Source organism: Excalfactoria chinensis, chromosome 9 (assembly GCF_039878825.1).
Source record: "Excalfactoria chinensis isolate bCotChi1 chromosome 9, bCotChi1.hap2, whole genome shotgun sequence".
NCBI classification, from domain to species: Eukaryota; Metazoa; Chordata; class Aves; order Galliformes; family Phasianidae; genus Excalfactoria; species Excalfactoria chinensis.
Genome location: NC_092833.1, coordinates 12,402,246 through 12,422,693, shown reverse-complemented (window position 1 = coordinate 12,422,693; position 20,448 = coordinate 12,402,246). Strand labels below are relative to the sequence as shown.

The following is a 20,448-nucleotide window of genomic DNA, read 5'->3' as shown; positions in this document are numbered from 1 at the left end:
TATTTAGCTCCCTAACTTCTTTCCTCTGACCACTGCTACAGCCTGCTCCAGTTTAAACTGAAGGAAGCCACTGGAGTATCATAAGCCTGTAGCCAGAGGCCTGAGGAGCAAAGAAAATTGGTCAGCAGTGTCACCATTTTAATTATTTTAGCGCTACTCAGTGCTCTGCTTTCATCCCTTTTCAGCAACATTAAATAACACAGTCCTGATGTGACTGAGGGCTGCGACTCGGGGGGAACCCACTCATTGACTTGGTGGCTGCCCCCTTATATCACACAGCACGTGCTCAGCTGTGCAGGTTTATTATTTCCTTTGACTTATCCCCTCACTGCTGAATTTGGAGGTTAATTTGCCAGCTAAGAGGCTACACTGTGGTCGCTATTGATTCTCAAGTGATTTGCTGAGTACAGATGAAAAAGGGTCATGGAAAATTCAGCCTGGAGAGAATTCAGTTTGAAGTGACAGTGGTGTGCCTTGTGGCTAACCTGCCAGGAGCTCCACGGTTGAGAGGACTGTAAGCAGCTGTACTCAGCTCACCTGTTGTCCTGGAGAGGTGACAACTACCATTATCTGGGGAGTACCCCAGTAAAAGTTAATAGCATCCCAGCGAGAGGCAATCCTGCATTATTTCACCTTGAAGGAGCATCAGAAGCAGGGTAACCATTTCCTCAGTCCTTATTTTCAGTCATGGGAGGCTCTGTGATCACAGATATCTGTTGGGAGATGCCATGTACCTTTAGCTTTGCATCTATAATGAGTGAGGAAGTAAGAGTGCTAGGGGTGCACAACATTGTCTCTATTTAACACTGTTGTAAAGATATTGTGTTTTAAATTGTTGGTGGTACAAAGAATCTCAGGTCATTAACCCAGCAACACTCCAAATATTTTCCTTAGCAAGATCTATCACAGGGAATGTCCACAGGAAGGTGAGTGGGATTATACGTATATCCAGGAAGACCTGCAAGAGCACAGGGGCTGGAACTCTTCTTAGAAGACTTTGGTTGGTGGCAGAGATGGAAAACTCATAGCAGGACCAAAGGGGCACATGGCCGCTAGACTGAGCCACTCAAATGTCACCATTTGCTTTTCAGACTCAGGGTGCGGGCTAATGTACAGACTGTATCCTGGGGGAAAGGGATACAAGGGATGAGTGTTGAGAAACACTGCTGTAGCCATAGTACAGGAACAGCAGAAGCAGCAATGCGGACGCACTCACATTGTTCCTTGTGCCTGGGAATGCTTCCCCTGCGGCTAAAGCATAATAACTCATTTTCTTTATCCTTACAGTGCATGGCATTTCTATGGAGATGGGTGCCAGTTAGTACTGGCTGTGTTGGTGCCTCTTATAATGAGGAATTGTTATATCCCTGACTCTGTTCTTTGTACTCTTCTTCCCACTGGAAAGGAAAAAATTTCTCTGTTCAAGTAGCTGACCTCAAAACATGGACACAGCTGGGAAATCTGTGCATGTCCAGGCAAAGCAGCACATGAAGTACATATGCACTAGCAAAACAGAGTTTGAAAATGCTGAAAAGCATTGTTGGTCAGTGAAGCAGATCCAACAAAACTATTCAGCCTGCATTTCAGGAGGGCAAGCATTTGTATTTTATATATTGCTATTTAATAGTGCTCATTGCCCGGAGAATCTATTAGTAAATGCTGAAGCTGTTACTAAGATCCGAGGCATGAATGCAGGCTATACCGAAGGGAAACAAAGTCACTGCTTCAAAACTGTTGTGGAAAATGTGTCCTTAGGAGGATGAGTGTTAAGGGGAGAAATGATGGGCAGTTGTGGGCTGGAATCACAGGAGAGTGCAGAGTGATTCTGCTATTCTTTTTTATTAATTTTAGGGAACAAATGTGCAGTTGAGCCAGGGGTAAGAGAACATCCATGGAGTGTGGAGGCTGTGGATACTCTGCTACTTACCCTTGCTCTGTGTGGTTGTAAAATGCAAAAGAAAATGAAGCATTTCTTGAGTTCAGAGGTGCCTGTTGGCAGGGATCCCTTTTGTAAACTTGCTGTTTCTGCCAATGAAGAATTTTCTGAGTCTGGAAAACACTGTCTTATATAACTTAGTGCTGACTCTGTTATATACAAGACAATTTGTTTGGTTTGCTTAAGGCAATTCCTAGTTTCAAAAATCCAAAAGCTATGAAATATATTTGTTCCAGACTAGTTGGAATCCGGGTCTTGTGCATCTGAAATCATAGTAATGAGGATCTGAAGTATACTAATGCAGACTGAAATAGTAGCCATTTCGTTAATTCTTTTCTGTATCTCATGCAGTGGAGACAGGAAGGCAAATCACCACCTCAGAAATTGCATGCAGCTCAGTGCTAGTGATTTTTAAATCAGTGCCTGCATGCTCAACGTACAAGAGTCTTGCAACACCCTGCCTGCAAGAACACAGTGTATTCCTCAAAGGTGGGAGCTGCTGCTTCAGAGAGGAATGCTTGCTGGTAGTATGCTGCCATCATGTTATACTATGGCTTACAGAGTCTGGGCTGATATTCCCTTGTTTTTTCCCCCTCCACATTCCCAGTACGAGTGCATAAATCTTTACCTTTCCCCACTGACACAGTGGAGCAAAGCAACCTGTTGCACCATCACCAAGAACAAATGTTAGTTATCTTACTTACTGAATACAGGGACGTTGTAACTAGGAGAATAGAACAGATTATTTGAAACAGTTCAAAAATGACATGTGTACTTCAGGTTTTGCTGCCTGCATGGTAATTATCTTGTAGCAAGTGCCGTTCCTGGTTAAAGATTCATGACTGCCTTTGAGGCTGCTCCCTTGGGCCTGCAGAATTCCAGTCTAGCTGACAGTGAAGATCCTTCTGGCCTCTGTGTCTTATTACTTCTCCACCTAGAATAGATTTTGGCTGTAATAAGTGAGAAATACAGGGGAGATTTGGCTGCTAGGACAGTGGTAAATTGCCATCACTGTCTGGGTCCTTTCACATGAGATGCTCAGTAGTATATTTTTATTCCCCGAACTGTTTTCCCTCATACACATGTGGCATACAGTACCCCATGATCATACTGCACCTGTGTATCTGCTGGAAGGCAGAAAGACGCATGTGCTTGGATGGAAGTACTGATGCTTTCTGTCTGTGCAGCAGTGTATGTATCCTGATTCTTTGTTCTTTTCACAGGCACCAGTGCTCTTATTATTCCTTATGTCATATCCAGAGTGTTTGAGGTTTTTCTGGTGGATACTGTAAGTAGGTACATGCTAGGAAACACTACAGGTAGAATGGAAAAAAAGGTTTTTACCTGCCGTTTCCTTAGTGCTATTGGTGTGTGATCAAAAGAAAGGACTGACCTGATTTTCTGCAGTGCTCAGCACCCACACATCCCAGGGAAGCTGATGAGAAATGCAGAAGCTTACTGTTTTTGAAATCAAGCCCAGAATATGACTCATAATGCCATGAAGGAGATACTTGACAACTAAATGAAAAAATATACAGACAGGAGGCACCAAAGCATTTCTGTTGAACATTTTATTGTGAAGTAGTCTTTTAGATGGTGTTTCTATCACAGAGCTACAAGTGTTGTATAGCTTGTACAGCAGCTTCATTGAAACAATTTTTGCTGTGTTTTAACTAGAGCATTCCTGTACTTAGAGAAAACGACCGCTGTATATTGAAATCTCCTATATTTTGAAGCAGACCTTTGCAAGATCCTGGCCACAGCTGTGTTCTCTGGAGGGTGAAAGTCAGTTGGACTAAGAGTCAGGTGTTCTCAGCTATCGGCACCTGATGTTGTTCTGTGTGTGTTGATGCTGCTGCTGCATGCTGATCCTTCAGTTAGCCGTCTTGCCGTGTCTGTGACACAGCCTAGATCCTGAAATAGCGAATCTTACCGGGGCATGGTGGAGGAGGAGCCACAAAGCCAACTTGATGAGGTACTTTATCATGTTGAGCAACCTCTGCAGCTGCTCTTTTTGCTACAGATTTTGCTGATACCAGGGAAGGAAATTCTGAAGAGCTGGATTCAGATGCAACAGGGTTATTGTGGGAAATTCTGAGGTTATGGTTAATGAAGCCTTGTCCATCACTGGGTACTAGTCCTGCTGATGTATCTTGACCAGGGTGAGGGTATGTAACTCCAGGCTGGAAAAGAAAAATGGTTTGTGTATGTGTATTCGCTTACTTGGGATTTATGGTATTCATGTCATTGATGGCTTAGTATGGACCCTGCTCCTAACTTGAATTTGGTCAAGTTTTGCTACTTGTAGCAAAAGCTTCCAGTTGGTGAGACCTACCATAGTAGCTCTTTTGTATTTTACATCTAGGTGCCTTTCCCCTAGCATCTACATCTAGATGCTTTTCCCCCTAGTTCCATTTGCCCTACTAGACATATGAAACTCCCATATGGCAAGGGAAACAAACTATGTCAAGCACAGATGACAGAGGCGATAATTCTGTGCACAGAAATCCATAGGATAACCTTATCTTATTGGGTTTCCTTAGGATACAAAGTTAAATACCTAGGTTATCACAGGTAGGTAATGCAAGCTGCAGTGAAAAAGGTAAACTCAGGGCAATTGCTTCAAACAGTGCTAGTAGGTTATTCTGGGAAGGAAGGAAATGCCCCGAGAGCTGGTACCTGATGTCCGTACAGCTGGCATTCTGCTGTGAAGTCCTGTGAGGGTTCTGTTACTGTTGTTGCTGTGCAGAAACCAAAATTCTGGCAAAGAAGAACATAGTGAAGAGAAAACAGTGAGAAAATAGGGAAGATCTGCATTGCTTTATTAATTTTTATTTATTTATTTATTTATTTAGTTTCAGTATGTTTAGAAATAGCTACATGTCATGATTTATGTGAGCAATAAAGTGCTTGCTTTTAGTCTGGTGGACTCAAAAGCCAAGCTGTTTAAATGCGTAACCAGCAAGTAAAGGAAACTCCTGTATCATTCAGGAGTAAGATATGTTTGTCTGGATATGAGGAAGGGAAGGAATATATAGAGACCCATATAAAAGGTTCCCCACTGATTCATTAAACCTGCCTAGTACACTTCTGGTTTTGTTTCATCAGAAAAGAACTTTGGTATGATGAAGTACAGAGTACAGTTCTCAAGAACCTATGCATGAAATTAGAGCACGCTGGTTTTGTGTTTGTGTATTGCCCATTCCAATGGAGCTTGATTTTTCTCAGGTGCACGTATTAAGGAAAGTAAATGATATAATACATGCTGTATATTAAAAATATTTTGTGTTAAGGATGCTTTTGTCCTTAATCCTTTTGAAAATATATTTAAATGCATTGAGATTCAACCCAAATACATCAGAGAGAAGATAAAGGGGTAGTATAACTTTAGAAAGTATTCATTGAAAAGCATATCATAGTGGTATCCAACTCTTGCACTTTCGTTCTCACTAAGATCTATTCCTGTACAAGTGCAAGTGCATCACAGCTTGCCTCTGTTCATGAGGACTGATGTGCTGGCATACTTACAGACTGATCCTCAGGAAGCAGTTGACAAGCCTCCAGATTATCTTTAGCCTGTTGTGCTGTGCAGTTTGTGACAGCCACGGCAAACTCGACACTGACCATCCGCACTGGGTGATACTGATAAAACAGGAAAGATGTTTAACTGACTTTGCTCTGTTTGGAATTGCAGAGCTGCTGAGAAAAGATAAAAGGCAAACGTTGTGGCTTTGAGCTCCGCATCTCCCACAGAAGTCAAAGAGAACCCTGTGGCTAAGATGACACAAAACACTAGAGAAATCATGGGCAATTCAGTAGGGCAATTTAAGGCAAGATCAATCTGATAGTAAACATAGCTTGAGCAGCTAGCACTGCTCAAGTACTACAGAGGAAACATTCTGTTTACATGGAAGGGTAGGCATTGTTCTAGCAGTTACCTGTCTTACTGCTCTTCCGATCTCAAGGAGCCTGAGGTAGGTGTTGGGATTTTTGCTGTTGTAGTCATTGAGGGCACGGGAAACAGTTGTTAACACATCAGTGTCATTTTGCCATTCCAGGATCGGACAGTCTGGGCAGAGGTCACGAATATCTTCAGCTGAGTCTGCAGGAGGAACAGATTGTTTTGCTGTGATGAAAGACATTATAGGCATAGTCGGTGATGCAAAACACGGTGTTTGTCTGTCTGTCCCAAATTATACTGCAAAGAGATTTTTGCAGTGCAAACTATAGATGGCAGTATTTCATGCAACTTGTGCTATTTGAGTCCTGAAGTCTTCATGCAAGCAAAAATGCTGTGGATTTCAATAGCACATTTTGCATATTCTTACTCAGGGTTTAATCAGTTTTCTTTCTGGCAAAATATCCATGACACCAGTGAAAAGATGTCTCAGCTCACACGGGAAATGGTGGAAAATCTAAGATGTTTTAGTTCTTTGGAATTGTATTTGCAATAGTGTGTTTCATTCACCCACCAGTTTTAAAGTGAAAACATCACATACAGAGCAAAGAGATCTCATGCAGGGAATGCAGAACAGAGACTCTGCTTTCCCATGGCAGTACTGAAAATGCTGGGCACAGTAAATAAGCTGCATCTTGCATGGGGATTCTGAAGAACCTCTTGCTGGGAGGCTCAGACCAACAAGGAATCAAATTCTCAAGGGAAAGCCTCAGTGCCAGCCATCTCTAGATCAAATCTGGAAAGTGCTCCTGAGGCAGCCCTATCACATTAACTGTTATAGTAAGTAACTGTAAAGTGTTTTAGAATTAGAAGTGGTAGGGAACTGTAAGCGCTGCTAGATTAATGCTCCAGCTTTAGATTCAAAGGTGAAGAAGAACATCTTTACCTGCATTTGAGTGGCATTTACTAGCAAGTACTGAAAACTGTCCATTCAGTTTCTGCAGTTTAACATCACAGTCACCCTCAACTGCCTAGAGAGAGACAAAAATCAAAGGGTTATCTTGTACAGACAAATTGGAATTCCTGAAAAGAACAACTATTACTAAATTCAAAAGAACAGATCCTGAATTAAGCATTGCTGAAAAATCAGCCTGATTGCAAAGGCCTTGGTAGGCTTGTCCTGGTGTCTCGTTCTGTAAAGGACTGACCTAGGTGGCAAAACTTGGGTCCAAATCTGGATCACAAAAGTGTCAGAACTGCCGTGCTATCTCGAGTGTAGATATTTAGTTCAGGTTCCTCTCATAAAGAGCAAAGAATGTGAATACTTATAGATTAAGACCTTCAGCAGAGCTGTTTGATAACATTCTCACTACAATCCCAGCTGGTCAGTGGCCATGGTAACAGCAGAGTGCTGCCTTGTGTGAGCTGGTTTGCAGGCAACATTCAACAGGGAAGGAAATGTCAGAGGCAAAGGTGGGAAGGGGGAACAGTTAGAATCACCTCCCCCAGTATGGAAAATGGGATCTGAGCCCTGATGAATACAGGGGTGGATTTAGTCATGAGCGCTGTGAATTGGGCCCCATTCTAGAAACAGCAGGCTTAAATTGTCAATTGCTTGCTCTGCTTTTTGCTTAGGAAGCAAAGCTGCCTGTACTCAGACAACACTTCCAGTGCTTTGGTTAGGGAAAGCTTTTCACAGTTGGATCACGCTTGCATAAGAGCAAAATATTTGAGGCCAGTAAATTCCAGTGGAGCATTACTTTGAGGGCAGAGTCCTGTCCAAAGGGAATATCTCTCCTGCAGTCACTGGTGGCTAGACTTGACGTAATTTCACTACTTCACACACCACATGCAGCCAAGGGAACGCTGTGTTTGTCCAGGTTCCCAGCCTCCCATCTACCATATGCAACAGCGCAGTGTTATCTGGGCTGAGTATGGAGACCTGCACCTGGAGCACCTGAGCAAGGTCCATGGCATTCATGACAAGTATGTGGGATGTTACGCTGAGAGGGATCTGTCCTCCTTGTGTAACAAGATGTGAACTCCTTCCTGACACAAAGGCAACTAAATCAGCAAGGCAGTGGCTGGTGCTTATGGGCTGTTACAGTGATGTAAGCCTTGCAGGCAGAGAATTCTAACTGGTCATAAAGTGGCCTCTAACATCAACATACTGAACTTGCATTTTTGTACCAAGCAAGTCCTGTTTCAGATACTCACATGTTCGTGAAATGTCCTTACTGAGCAATTTGCAAGAGGTTTAGGATCAAGAATGTGACATTTGGTCTCCAATAAATCAAGTTCAAGTAACAGAATCTCATTATTTGACCCCTGGAAGAAAAAACAAGAATCAACAAACAAACAGTAGTACTTCACAAAACAGCACCAGATTTTTTTTCCTGGGGGCTTCCCTGTGTTCTTTTTTTGTTGGATAGCTGCAGGTGTGTGCTAGAGTAACCAGAGCAGTCCTTACATATAACTTGGTGAGAAACAAGAGCTGTTTTTTTAGCTGGAGTAGGTCAAGGCAGTCCCACTGACATCACACTGATATTTTTACCAGCTAAGGAGTTGGCCATTGATTTCTGGAAAATCCAGCTTCTGTGTAAGGGGTCAGCTCTCTTAAGTTAAATTACTTTTATTTTGCTGGGCAGCTTAAAATGATCAACAGCTGGTTTTGTTGATGAAAAAACTCCTTGTTTCTGTAGCAAGACACCAAATAACCTCTGTTTGCTCATTGTCCCACCCCATTTACTCCATTGCAATTACACTGAATTGCACCAGCTAAGTTCCAGCCTCAGTATTCAAGTTATTTATGGACTATGGGATGTTTTGTGTCTGTTCTGGAGCCTTTTCAGTTCTAGCATAAGACAGATAAATGGAGGGGCAGAAGTGAAGGTCCCTGGTTCTGAATCTGACTTTGAGGTTTGAGTCACGAATGATTCCTTTAAAACCAATTAAATAATTTTAGTGTAAATATATTAAACAAGAGAAAAGCAGAGTCACCAGTGTTTTTGTGCAACAGCAGGGACACTTCTAATCTTATCAATGACTGCTTTATTCTCTTGTAATTTGGTATCCTCTCTCTCATGTCAAGTAGTAAACAGCCCTGGAGTTACATTTCAATGTTGTGAGAAAATCAAAGGTTCTGAATGTGTGCATATGCTGCATTCATGTCTATTTCTACAGCCTTTCTAGAGGACTACAATGATGTGAATAGATCTCAGTGGAAATGAGACTATAAGCCACAGTTACTTCCATTCAGCTTCCTTGTCAGCTCAATGAGATGTTAGGTAAAATTCATAGCTACTACAAAATCACTAACAGCATGGAGTTATGATAGGTATGCATTCAGCCAATAAATAGTTACCCACATCATGAGAATTATCCTTGCAGTTTTCCTCCAGATTAGCTACTAGGCTCATGAATCAGCACTTTGAATGATCTCCCCTAGCAGGCATGCTGCATTTGTAGACTAAGCCCTTTCTAGCTTTGTACAAAAATAACATTTCTCTCTCCCCCTCAGTTCTGCTCTTTGAGAGATACATTCCAGTGACCTGGATTCTCATCTACTGCGTGGTGGCATTGCACCATCTCAATCAATAGAGCCATGCTGATTTACCCCAGGTGAGGATACAGCCCTTAGCAGGACTTGTCAGTCGTAGCCAAGCCTTGCCAGCTTAACACAGTGCTCTCTCTGCCTGCAAGCTCCTCACTTACCTGACGCAGCACGCGGACTTGCTCAATTCTGTTTAAGACAAACTTGTATCCGTGATGACTGTGGCCATTAATGTAATTCACAGCAAATTCAGCTGCTTCTTCAGATTCTGGGTCATCGCAGCCCAAGGGAGGCGGGGGAGCTGCAGGTACAGCTCTGTGAACTGGGAGCTGCACAAGCAGTATAAAAGCTACTAGTGCCTTCATGGCACCCAGAGAAAATCTATCCCTTTCCGAGGTGGGGATCTAAGAATACTGTGCAGGTGGTAGCTAGGCAGCTGGAACCAGGGTCTCATTTATATAGTACATACCACAGACTTTGCATGAGCGCATGTCTGATATTTGTCCCAGTTCCAAGAAGGCATTGCAAACAACAAAAGTGAAAAGTAAATGTTAGGACATCAAGCTGACTGATTAATATTGGCCAAAGTAAATTTTATCAGGTAGGACATTGCGAAGTCTGCTAAAAAGAAGAAAACATCAGCAAAAATTTAAGGTAATTTTTAGCAACTCCTCTGCCAACTAGTTACAGTACAGGCTAGAGAAAGATGATCCCTACTGTTAAACGTGTAGGGATGCTACTGCTCACATGTAAACAGGACACATTCTGTCTGGGCCATAATCTCACCAGACACCAATGCAAACTGGGAGATCAGAACTGTGATAAATCAGAAACTGGAATTTGAACAAGTTCTAAGGACCACATCCAACAGTGAATTTAATTATATAGCAAATTTTATTACTGAATTCATTGGAATAGCAAATGAGACAGAGTTTCTAAATCTTTTGATCAGCTCTTTGTTCCTCTGATCAGTCCGGATACTTCCAGCAATTTCTGTTCAGTGATCCTGATTTTATTCTGCAAAGCAGGTATCTTGTAGACATCTTTCTGGAATATGCTGTAAATATTGGAGGGTTTGATATAAGATGAAAAATGGCACAAACTTGTTTTAAGAAGAAAACCTAGAAGAGGAGGCCCAAACCATCCCTATCCACTTAGGCACCTATTATTATGGTTTTGTGTTGCTCAGCTGACCAAAACAAAACAAAGTGTGTTTTCCATCTAAGGTTATTTGAGTTCCATGAACTGGGTGCTGAGGTGCCTAAATTGCCAAGTCGTGGTGTGCTGGGTGAGCTCTGAGTGCACCCAGTGTACCCGCTCCAGAACTGTTAAACAGTCTCCTAGCAAGTAGGAAATGAGATCCAAATCTCCCACGTCCTGTGCTGTGCCTGGACTTGAAGAATGACGATTATCTTTATGTTGGAGCAGCTGTCTCTGCTGACTTTCAAATATGGCAGTGAATATGCAAGAACTATTTGTAAAAAGAGAAACTGAAAGAGGGAATTGTGGGGCTGCTGTTCAAAGATATTTTGATGCAGTTAGAGAGCATCTAAGGAGGGCTTATATTTAGTGTCACAGTGTTTGTGAAAAAATGACTGGATAACAACCATGTTCTGTGGAGCAGAATGTAACTTCTAGGATGTGTTCAGCATTTCAGGTCTTTCATTTAAGCAGAGTGTTTTTCTGTAGCTAGATTCTAGCCAGAAAGGCTGTAGTTCAATCAGGAGAACATTTGTTCCCCTCCGACTCTAAAATGTGTGAACCTCTTTTGTCATTTCCAAGGGGTTCAGGAATTCGCTGCAGATTCCTGATGAATAGCAGAACTCAACTTATTTGGAAGTTTTCACTTTAGATAAATATTTCTCAGCTTGCACGGCAGTGTGAGTGGGACTGAAAGGTGGAAGGTGAGCAAAGTTGAGTCGTGCCTTTTTCTGCTAGAATCCGGAAATGTGGAAAATGACTTGAATAGAAACGGTTCTGTTCAACGAATTAAGTGATGAAGAAGGAGATCTGAAAAAGACTTAAAAAGATGGAATGATTTCCTTCAGCTCTGTGTAGGATGAGGTGAGCTTCGGATACGAGGATTTGCATATTGAAAAGATTGCCGGGGAAAGGAAATATTCTTTCTTTCTTTTGAAGGGCAAATTACTGTGAGCATGATTCATTTCTTCACCTTGTTTAATGTTGTGTTGTTTGGCATTTGTTCTATGGTGTGGATGATTATTTGCATTCCTGACTTTGGCCTAAAGCATTTAAAAAACGAATGTCTGATTTCCCCAAAACACCCTCTGAGTGTTCATTGTGGATACTTTTTGAATCATAGTAAATTTATCTAGGAAATAGTATTTTGCCCAGTGTTTTGAAGCCATGGTTCAATTTTTAACCTGTGAATCTTTTAATTCTCTTTTTCCTTTTCTCATATGAAACATTGTGGTGAACCTCCAAATGGTGCAGGCTGAAATTGGCTTTCACCCGAGTGATATACAACTACAGCTGAGAAGGACACGAACCAGCATTTATAAATTAATTGTCATTACTCAGTTTCTTAGGTTACATTTGCTCTATTTCAGAGCTGCAAATGCTGCAGGATGTATAACATTTCTGTAATCAAGCTCTAGGTATTCATAAACACATTATGTCAACCAGCTCAGTCAACTTCAGGTTCCATTTTCAAGGGGCAGTATTAAAAACTCAAATAGCAAATGGAATTCAGTATCTTGTTTCTTCCCTTTCCCTTGTCACTTACATTCAGCATTCCATTCACTCAAGCAGGATAAAAGGGAAAACTTTGGAGTCCACTCTACCTCTTCTCAGTTTCTCTGTAGGCTTTACCATGGCCTTCCCCTCTTGGTACCTCTCTGAACTTTCTTTGCTGCAAGGATCAGAAATGTGGCCACATCAGTGTGATGCAGTGTTTGCAGCTGCATGTCTTGATCAGCTCGTGATGGTGGAGGAGGTGGGTATGTATTTTCTGTTTGTAAATGGAGATTGAAAGTGCAGTTTGGCTACAGGCTACTACAACAGAGGGACATTTTGCTGCTTGGATGCAGACTGACACAGATCTACCTACTTATTCCTTCTGGAAATGAGGTGGCTGACGTCAGCTCTCCTGCAGGCTTTTGTCCCATCACAGCTGGCCCTTTTTTGGCACCCTCCCTCAAGAGGCGATAATTGCAGAAATAACTTCTGTTTGATTTCAGTGCAGATTTATTCTCTCTCTTTCTTGTCTGGAACACAGTAAAAAGTTGGCCTTTAGCAGTGGCTACGAATAGTTCTTACAGCACAAGAAAGTGAGCTGAATTCTGCAGGCTCCTGGACAGAAGGTCACATCTCGACCCCGCTGAAGTGAGCAGGTCTTCCACGTCAGTAGTGTTAGACTTTGGCCCTAGTGAAATTAGGTTGCTTGAGAGACTTGACAAGGCTTTGCTGTGATGGAAATAGAACAAGCTGGGATTACTGCCCTTGTTATATAAAATACAGTATTGATTCAATGCTCAAGAATTGAGGCTCCACTGAATCTCAGCTCTTAATAATTCATATAAACCACAGTGGAAAGGTGAGGGGTTTTTTTATTTTCTTTTTTTTCCCTTTTTTTGGTTGGATGCTTAGAACTAGTGATGGCTGGAGGCTTGCTGCCCTGCTCAGTCTCATCTGGAAAAGAGACAAAGAATTGCTTCGACAAAACATCAAATTGACACCTTTCTGGGCTTTAAATTCAAACAAATTAAACAAGCAAACAGATGAATATCATCTTTTTAAAGCTTCAGATCAAAGTTAAACACTTGTGGGGATTTTTGAGGCTCCTTTTTTAAATTACTGAAACGTCAATTTTTTGGTAAAGCAGACAGAACTGGTCCAGTCCTCTGCACCACATCAAAGGACACGTTCTGAGCAGTCAGGCATTGTACAATACTCCACAACTTAATCACCTCTTGCTTTACACTTGATTAAGTACATTACTTTTGGATCATAGAGTTCACAAGATATTGGAACATCAGGGCTGTCTTCTACACAGCCATCACCTGCACAGAAGCCAGCACACTAAGGCAAGAAAATGTCTGCTGGAGATTCCTTCTCACTGAACTTTGATGATTTTGATCTGTTTATCTCTGTTTTCTTGCCACTGTAAATGGAGATAATAGCTATTCACCATATTACTCCTGTGTTCTGAAATCGCTTACCGATTTCAGTAAAACGCTTCAATATTGCCAAGTTGAAGGATCTATTCAAAACACGAGAGGAATTTAGAAGTCAGGCAATCCAGATGGCACTCAATAAAAGTTTTGGGATTCCTGGACTTACTGTGGGTTATTTCAAAGCAACTTTTTTTTGAAAGACTATGAAAAGTTGCCTAGAATCCTGAAATTTTTACTGGAATGGAAATTCTAATTTTTGACCAGCAGTCCCAGACAAAGCCAACCAAACCTATTTCTGTTCTGTTCTGGCTTGCTCTGTTTTGTTCTTCTATTGTCTGTGCCACTGAAATACTTGAGTGCCTTCCAGAAGTACATCAAGTGACATAACTAGCATTTGTTACATGAGAGCTTATTCTCCTTTTCTTCCCAGTGGGAAGCTTATATAAGATGTTTTGTCTTAGCAAAGTTTTTGATTGATTTAAATTTTCCTCTCCATTTCCACATTTTTCCTGCCATGTGTTTTGATGTTGTAGCCAGTAACAGCAGCAGTTTTCTGAGCTGAGGGTTTTAAGTCCCTTGGTGTGGCTTTTACCCTGTGTTACGCTGTCCTGATATGTGAGCCCCCCCTTAATTTTGATTTATTTATTTATTTATTTTACCCTTTTATCAAAGCAAAACTATTTGTGTTGCCACGCAACTCTTAACGACGGGATATTTTGGCTTCAGTGGGGATGTATGTCATGGTTCGCTCAGTTCCTTGCCTGTGCAGTTTGATGGGTGTGGGAAAGCTTTGTTGAGGATGGATAGGAGGCAACTGTGAAATCAGAGAACAGCAGTTACTGAAGTTTTTTGTTTAGCTTTATGTCTTTAAGCTAAAGTTTGAGTTTGCAGCTTCTGTGGGTGCTCACCTTGATCACTGCCTCATATCAGAACCTAGAGCAAATAAAGCAAGATACCTGGGAAGAGACTGCAGAGCTGAGCAGCGTGAGCCAAGCATGGATCGTACAGCAGAAACAGAGTATTTCTCACTGATTAAACAGACACCCTGTGGTCAAAATGACCTTTTCTTGTCTCGGTGATAAGCATGTCGACCTAAGTGAATTTAAACTCCACTTACTAGGCAAATTGAAACATGCCACATTAATTCCTTCCACTTAGAGGAACATTAGAAGATGTAAATTCACAATTGGTCTGGAGACTGTCGTGTCCTATGATGCCGTTAGTCTCTTTGATGGAGAACTCCACATGATAACTCCACATGTTACCTCCTCTTGCTGAGTTAAAACCTGAAATTTAGTAGCAAGCGTTAAGGAAACCCGCTGTGCTCTTGGATTCCCACATGCTCAGCTGCAGTGACATATTTTTGATACGAGAAACCAAGTTGACTCTTGGCATTGTAAGGAAGTGCTTTTTGCACTGAGGTTGGTAGAAAAAGCTGTACATTCATTCTTATGCTGTGGCAATCTTTAGCTTGTTATTTGTTGAATAAAATTGGTCTCCTCTAAGAACATGAAATTGTTGCCTCCCCGTAGTGGGCTACTGTTTTGAAAGCAGTGCATGTATCTCCACATGGAGACTCGCCAGCATAAATGACAGGAGAGCCCGTGCTGTGACAGACAAGAGCAGGGAATGGCTAGGTGGGAGGATGGCAGACCAATATGCTTTCTCACCTTGGAACATTCCTTCAGGGGCATGACAAGCACAATCAAGATCCCAGTTAGATTTACATAATTCTGACAAGCAAGGGAGTTTTTTAAAACTTAAAGTGATTTATTTTTAGTGAGGCAGATGATCAGGAAGGCTGGTTTTTGTTTTTGTTTGTGTCCCCTATATCATTAATTTATTCAATCTATCTGCAGCCTTCCAGCCACAAAGGTAAAAACTGTAGCTATGTGGACATTTTAATTTAGTAGCAATTTAGGCAATATGTTATAATATATCTGCAATAGGGGAAGTGAATCTTTCCAAGTTAGCACAGTTTGAAATAAATTATATAGACATTTTTGTTTAAGGTTTTGAAATGTTACATGTTAGACATAAATTGCAGGAAACTTTGTGACAACAAAGCAGTTAAACTTCCAGCTTTCCTTACTGCATTTATGCATCAGTATCACAGCAGACCTGGACTCCAGGCTGCCAAGATCAATAAGCTTGAGGCACTCAGAATAAACACAGGTGCCCAGGTGACCTTCCCTTCAGTGTCTAAAAGAAAGGGAGATGTGAATGTAAGCATCGTGGGCCGATTAAAAACAATATCCCGTGTCATGTTTGGATAAAGAGGTGAACACTGACGCATTTTTCTTGGTAACACTTGTGAATTTGCTAAGTCCTGTGATGTCAAAGGAGAGCTGTATCCTTTACATTCAGCCCAGAAATTCTAAACCTATAAATGGCCTGAAATTCTACCAAACATAAAGTGTACAAGTAACAGGCTAGTGCAAAGTTCTCCACTTGTATTCAGCAGGCTATGGGTAAAGCAGATAGAAACAGCTCACACTGCCACACAGGTAGGGCTACAGTGTTTTTGGTGGGCACCTCAGCCTTTGCCTGTGGTATATCACCACAGTTATTCTGCTGACATCTTTGATCTTAACTGGTTTCTAATTTTTCCATTCATTATTTCCACTCCTCGTTGCTGGTGGCAATACTCTTTCTTTGACACCCAGGTCTGTTTCTTGAACTTGGACCTTTTCAGCTCCTCTCATGTAACACAATCAGTATGAATCTACATCATATCTTCCTGCCAAACGTGTCTGAGACCTGTGTTTTACCTGTCAGTGTAATTCAGAATGTTCATACATGCTGATTTCCACATGACGACCTCCCCAACAGTGCAGACACTTATCCTACTCCCAGTTTGGTCTGCCAAGTCTGTCATCATGGTTCCCCATTCAGGAAACCCTCAAGTTCAATTTTTTCATCTTGTCTGCAAGGCCTTGACTAAGACCTTCTCGTTCAGCCATTTACCAAGATCTTGCCTCATCCCATCTGCCATCACTATTTCTTTGAGCCATTCAGTCATGCCTCTGACAAATATGTCACTTTCATTCTCTTCAGAAAGACTCCAGGTTCTGAGCTTGTCCTTGAGGCTTTCACCTGTCCGAGATCTCACAGGGACTGAAGAACTTCCCCTTGTCACAACAGCTAATCTAATGAGTTACATGACCTGTAAACCTCTGTTTGTTATACAGAAGCATGCACTAACATTGAAAAATGTTAGCATCTCACAAGTCAAAGTATCTGATAATTACCGGAAGCTGCGTCTGCTTCACTTCCATTTTGACAGGTATTTATCTCATCTGCCTTAAAGAGCATTAATAGCAATGCCGCCCTAGGGATGCCCTTTTCTTCTTTGCTTACTGAGGGTGGTATGGTCTAAAACCACTTTGCTAGTCCTATCCTATCTCTCGCCTGCATCTTGGGTTTGTTTAAGAGGGAGGAAACTGTCCTACAGCCATCGCACAAGTCTGGAAATTGAGATTGTCGTGGCTGGAGGAAGGTCTTTTACCTCTCATTCATTTCACCAACAAATATATAACATTTCCTTGTTACAGAAAGGACGTTACATTTTGAAACCTGTGAGTTCCCAACACAAAAGTTGTTAAAACTGGTGTCAAGCGTTGGTATTTACCTTGCTATCAAATTCACCTGGAACTCAGCTGCAGGACTAAGGGTGTTATCATTGGAGCATAAGACTCGATTAGGATTATGATGTGGCAATTCACAGATGCTTTCTAGAAGGAAACAAGATTTTTTGTTAGCTGTGCACAGATAAGAATATAGAAGAAGCCATTTGTCTCAAGTTTTGTGACAAAACAATTTGATTCATTGTATGAAGTTTCTCTTATGCTGACAGTTTAATTATCCAAGAAGAGGACTGAGCTTTTGAGATAACTGCAGGGTGTTGGTTAGGAATCTTCCAATCTGAAATCTCAATAAGTATTTCCAAAGAAAATCAATTTCTGGGTGCACCAGAAGTTCTGTTACAGAGCATTGTGCAATATTAATTATGTGTGTATCATAAGAAACAAATAGAGAAAAAGCAACAAAAGGGGATTTTCTTTGCTTGAAATTCTCCACCATTGTCAGTGTTCATCCCTTGTCTCGTGATATAGCCCTGCAAGATCTTGAGAGTCATGTACTCAGGACAGGCCCATGAGATGCCAGTACAGACGGACAGATGCATTAGATGTACTTTGGAGAGCTACAGCACTGATGTGAAGAACTGCTAGAGACTTCGTACACATAGCACCAAATAATTTGTATTCCCTGTTCTATAATCCAAAGCCATTCTTGGCTGGGGGAGATCTCTACAACAACATTCTTGCCTCCCCCTGAGAGAATGAAGCCAGTGATTATTCTGTTACCCCTCATTATCATTCAGTGTGGTATAAACTGGCCAGGACTTGAACTCTCAAGTGCCCAGGAGGGCCAGTATATGAATATACCTTGTGTCAGCAGAGGCCATTTCAAATAATACAGATGATGACAGATTGATGTTGGTAGCTCATTAGGCAAAGCAGACCAAGACATCAAATTCCTTTCAGCAAGAGTATGGCTGGACTGTTTGCTGTTGTGCAGTAATGGAGAGACACATTTTTCTTCTTTGATTTCTTTTGCTTCCTTCTTCCCACGTTTGTATCAGACAGTGCTGGCTATCATATCTGTCATCATGCTTCACTTTCTTAATGCAAACAGCTGTGCCAGAAGAATCTAGGTGTAAAGCTAAACCAAATCTGTAGATATTGTATATACAGTAAATTTCAACAAAAGACCTGTGTTCCCAAGCCTCCTGTGGCATACAGATTTTAATATCACACTTGGCTTCTGACTCATCCAGATTCAATGGTACGATCTTCCTACTGATGTCTGAAAACATAGAAAACAGATTTCGGAAACAGCATTAGATGTGTTTAGGTTTCCGCTTCCTTGTGTTGATTTCTGCACTTACAGACCATGCTTTCCCACTTTTGGAGCATGCCTTATCCCATATCGTTGGGCTGGTAGCCTGTGGGACACCACAGCTGGCTTTTTGCCTCTCCCCAAAGAAGATGAGGAACAGTTTTCCAAGCAGTAAACACTGTCACAGTCCTCTGCTTACAAGTCACAGTCCAGTAGAGCAAGACAGATGATTTCTGCCAGCACCTTCCTCCACAGCAGTCTGTCTTTGCACCCCAGCAGAGAGGAAGGTCCAAAACTCCAGACCATATTTGGTCTTTGTGCCCCATCAGGCTGAAATACTGTGCTGTCTGGGCAAACATGTCTGAGGCTTGCTGGCCATGTGGCTACCACAGAAGGGCTGGTGCTGGTGCCAGAAGACAGGAGTCCACAGATGCTGAAAGAGACCAGAGAGATGAGATGGACACCTGAAGGTAGAAAGGGAAAGGAGTAGGGGAACAAGCAGCAACCAGAAAAATCCTAGGGTGAGAAGAAATGCTAAAATATCTGGGACTCTGATAGCTGTCTGCTGCAAAGAGCTTACTAGCCCACGTGCACGTCGGATTCTTGATCCAGCCTCATTGTACAGCATCATCTCTGGAGGTTCTTTGCAGCCTTGCAGTTCTGTAGCTTTGTGATTTGATAAATAATCTTACAATACACTGAGTACTTTCTCCTCGCAGCTGGTATTATACACAGTGCTTTTCATATCCAAAATGGTTTTACAAAGAGTATCTGAGTAGTCATCCCTTGGAGGCAGGAAGAGACAAACATTGTGTTTTATACAAAACATAATCTTTGAATAAACAGCATCACCATTTTGTATGGTAAATTCCATAAATGGACCTGATTGCTACAGTGTAAATATCATCTCTTAAAGTGAATATGCATTTTTCCCTATTTGCTGTAATTTGCTTTGCAGTTACGACCTTGTATTTCAGGTTTGGTCTAGGGTATGCCTGTAGAGTAAATTGCAAGACCGGTGATGAACTGCTTTTAACAGAGCTAACATTAAGTGATGTCAATGAGAAATGACTCTGTGGCACAGCAGTCAGACATTTCCCATGTTTGAGTGTTCTGCTAGGCATCTTCAATGAAGAGATTATTGTTAACATTTTGTCTGATGTTGCTAATCTGATAGTTCATATACCTTTTATTGATTTTGCTTGAATTGAGTTTGTAAGTGTTGATTTGGTCTTAATTTATATAACCAGTGGCTAAATGCACTGTTTTCTCAGTAATTCTTGCATTAGAGAGAGCTTGGTGCAGTGACAGTAACTGGGTCTGGCAGCCTACCATCTGGGTACATGCTAATAAAATAATCATCTGCATAATTTTGGAAGTCATTGCAGATACTGGGGGGGAAATGTATGGGATTTGATCTCAAATTGCAGGCAGCCCAGTAGAATAATAATGATACAAATAATTTCCCCTAAAATCCTGGAATGGTCTCTTGTGGGATTTGTTGTACATGCATCAGAAATCTGCCTGTGCTAACTTTGCTTTGATATCAAAGGTAAATAGAGGGTGAATGATTAAATAATTTCTATTCAGTTTTGCTGAAAGTAAAATTCCACTCAGTATAAAATGAACAATTTTGGCTCTCAATAATGTAACGATGCAGGGGGAGAGAAATCTTTTTTCTTGCATCACGAAATAATAAACTAAATTAGGATCTACAGATCTCACTCACAACCGGGTCTCATTGTTTGGACTGTTTTCTCACCAAGGAATATGTGCTCCTCAACCTTTTCTGTGCTCTGAAATCAACTGTAACTCACCCCAAAGCTGCTCCCAGATAAATCTAGAAAAGGTGATAATTCCTTAGGAAGTACATCTGTGTAAGAAGATGTTTCACTCCAACATAATGGCAGTGTATATTATTCAGGACTGACTTCCCCTATTCAAGTCCAAGGGCTCTTTCTACAGCTGGAGCTGAACACAGAACTGCTTATTCTGAGGCAGGAGTGGTTATTTCCTAGCAGCT

The 20,448-nt window shown here is 41.5% G+C and overlaps 1 protein-coding gene and 1 long non-coding RNA gene across 2 annotated transcripts in view; one reads left to right on the top strand and one right to left on the bottom strand.

Moving 5' to 3' along the window:
* LOC140256128 (uncharacterized) overlaps positions 1-20,448 on the top strand; it is an 88,547-nt gene that overhangs the window by 49,197 nt on the left and 18,902 nt on the right. The gene's annotated exons all lie outside the window — the stretch shown is intronic.
* AHSG (alpha 2-HS glycoprotein) lies at positions 3,496-9,817 on the bottom strand. The gene is made up of 7 exons (XM_072344822.1): positions 9,549-9,817; positions 8,052-8,162; positions 6,781-6,865; positions 5,875-6,038; positions 5,465-5,578; positions 4,616-4,696; positions 3,496-4,119 (listed from the first exon to the last, which is right to left on the bottom strand). Exons 1-7 carry the CDS (start codon positions 9,750-9,752, stop codon positions 3,844-3,846), a joined length of 1,035 nt encoding a protein of 344 aa, XP_072200923.1. The 5' UTR covers positions 9,753-9,817; the 3' UTR covers positions 3,496-3,843.

Excerpts from the sequence above, each read along its gene's own strand:
- AHSG (XM_072344822.1), bottom strand. The coding sequence starts at position 9,752 with ATGAAGGCACTAGTAGCTTTTATACTGCTTGTGCAGCTCCCAGTTCAC. Across the intron at positions 5,579-5,874 it reads TCGGAAGAGCAGTAAGACAG|TATCACCCAGTGCGGATGGT; the intron begins GTAACTGCTAGA and ends CTGTTTTATCAG. Across the intron at positions 4,697-5,464 it reads TGCTTCCTGAGGATCAGTCT|AATTTTGGTTTCTGCACAGC; the intron begins GTAAGTATGCCA and ends CTTCTTTGCCAG.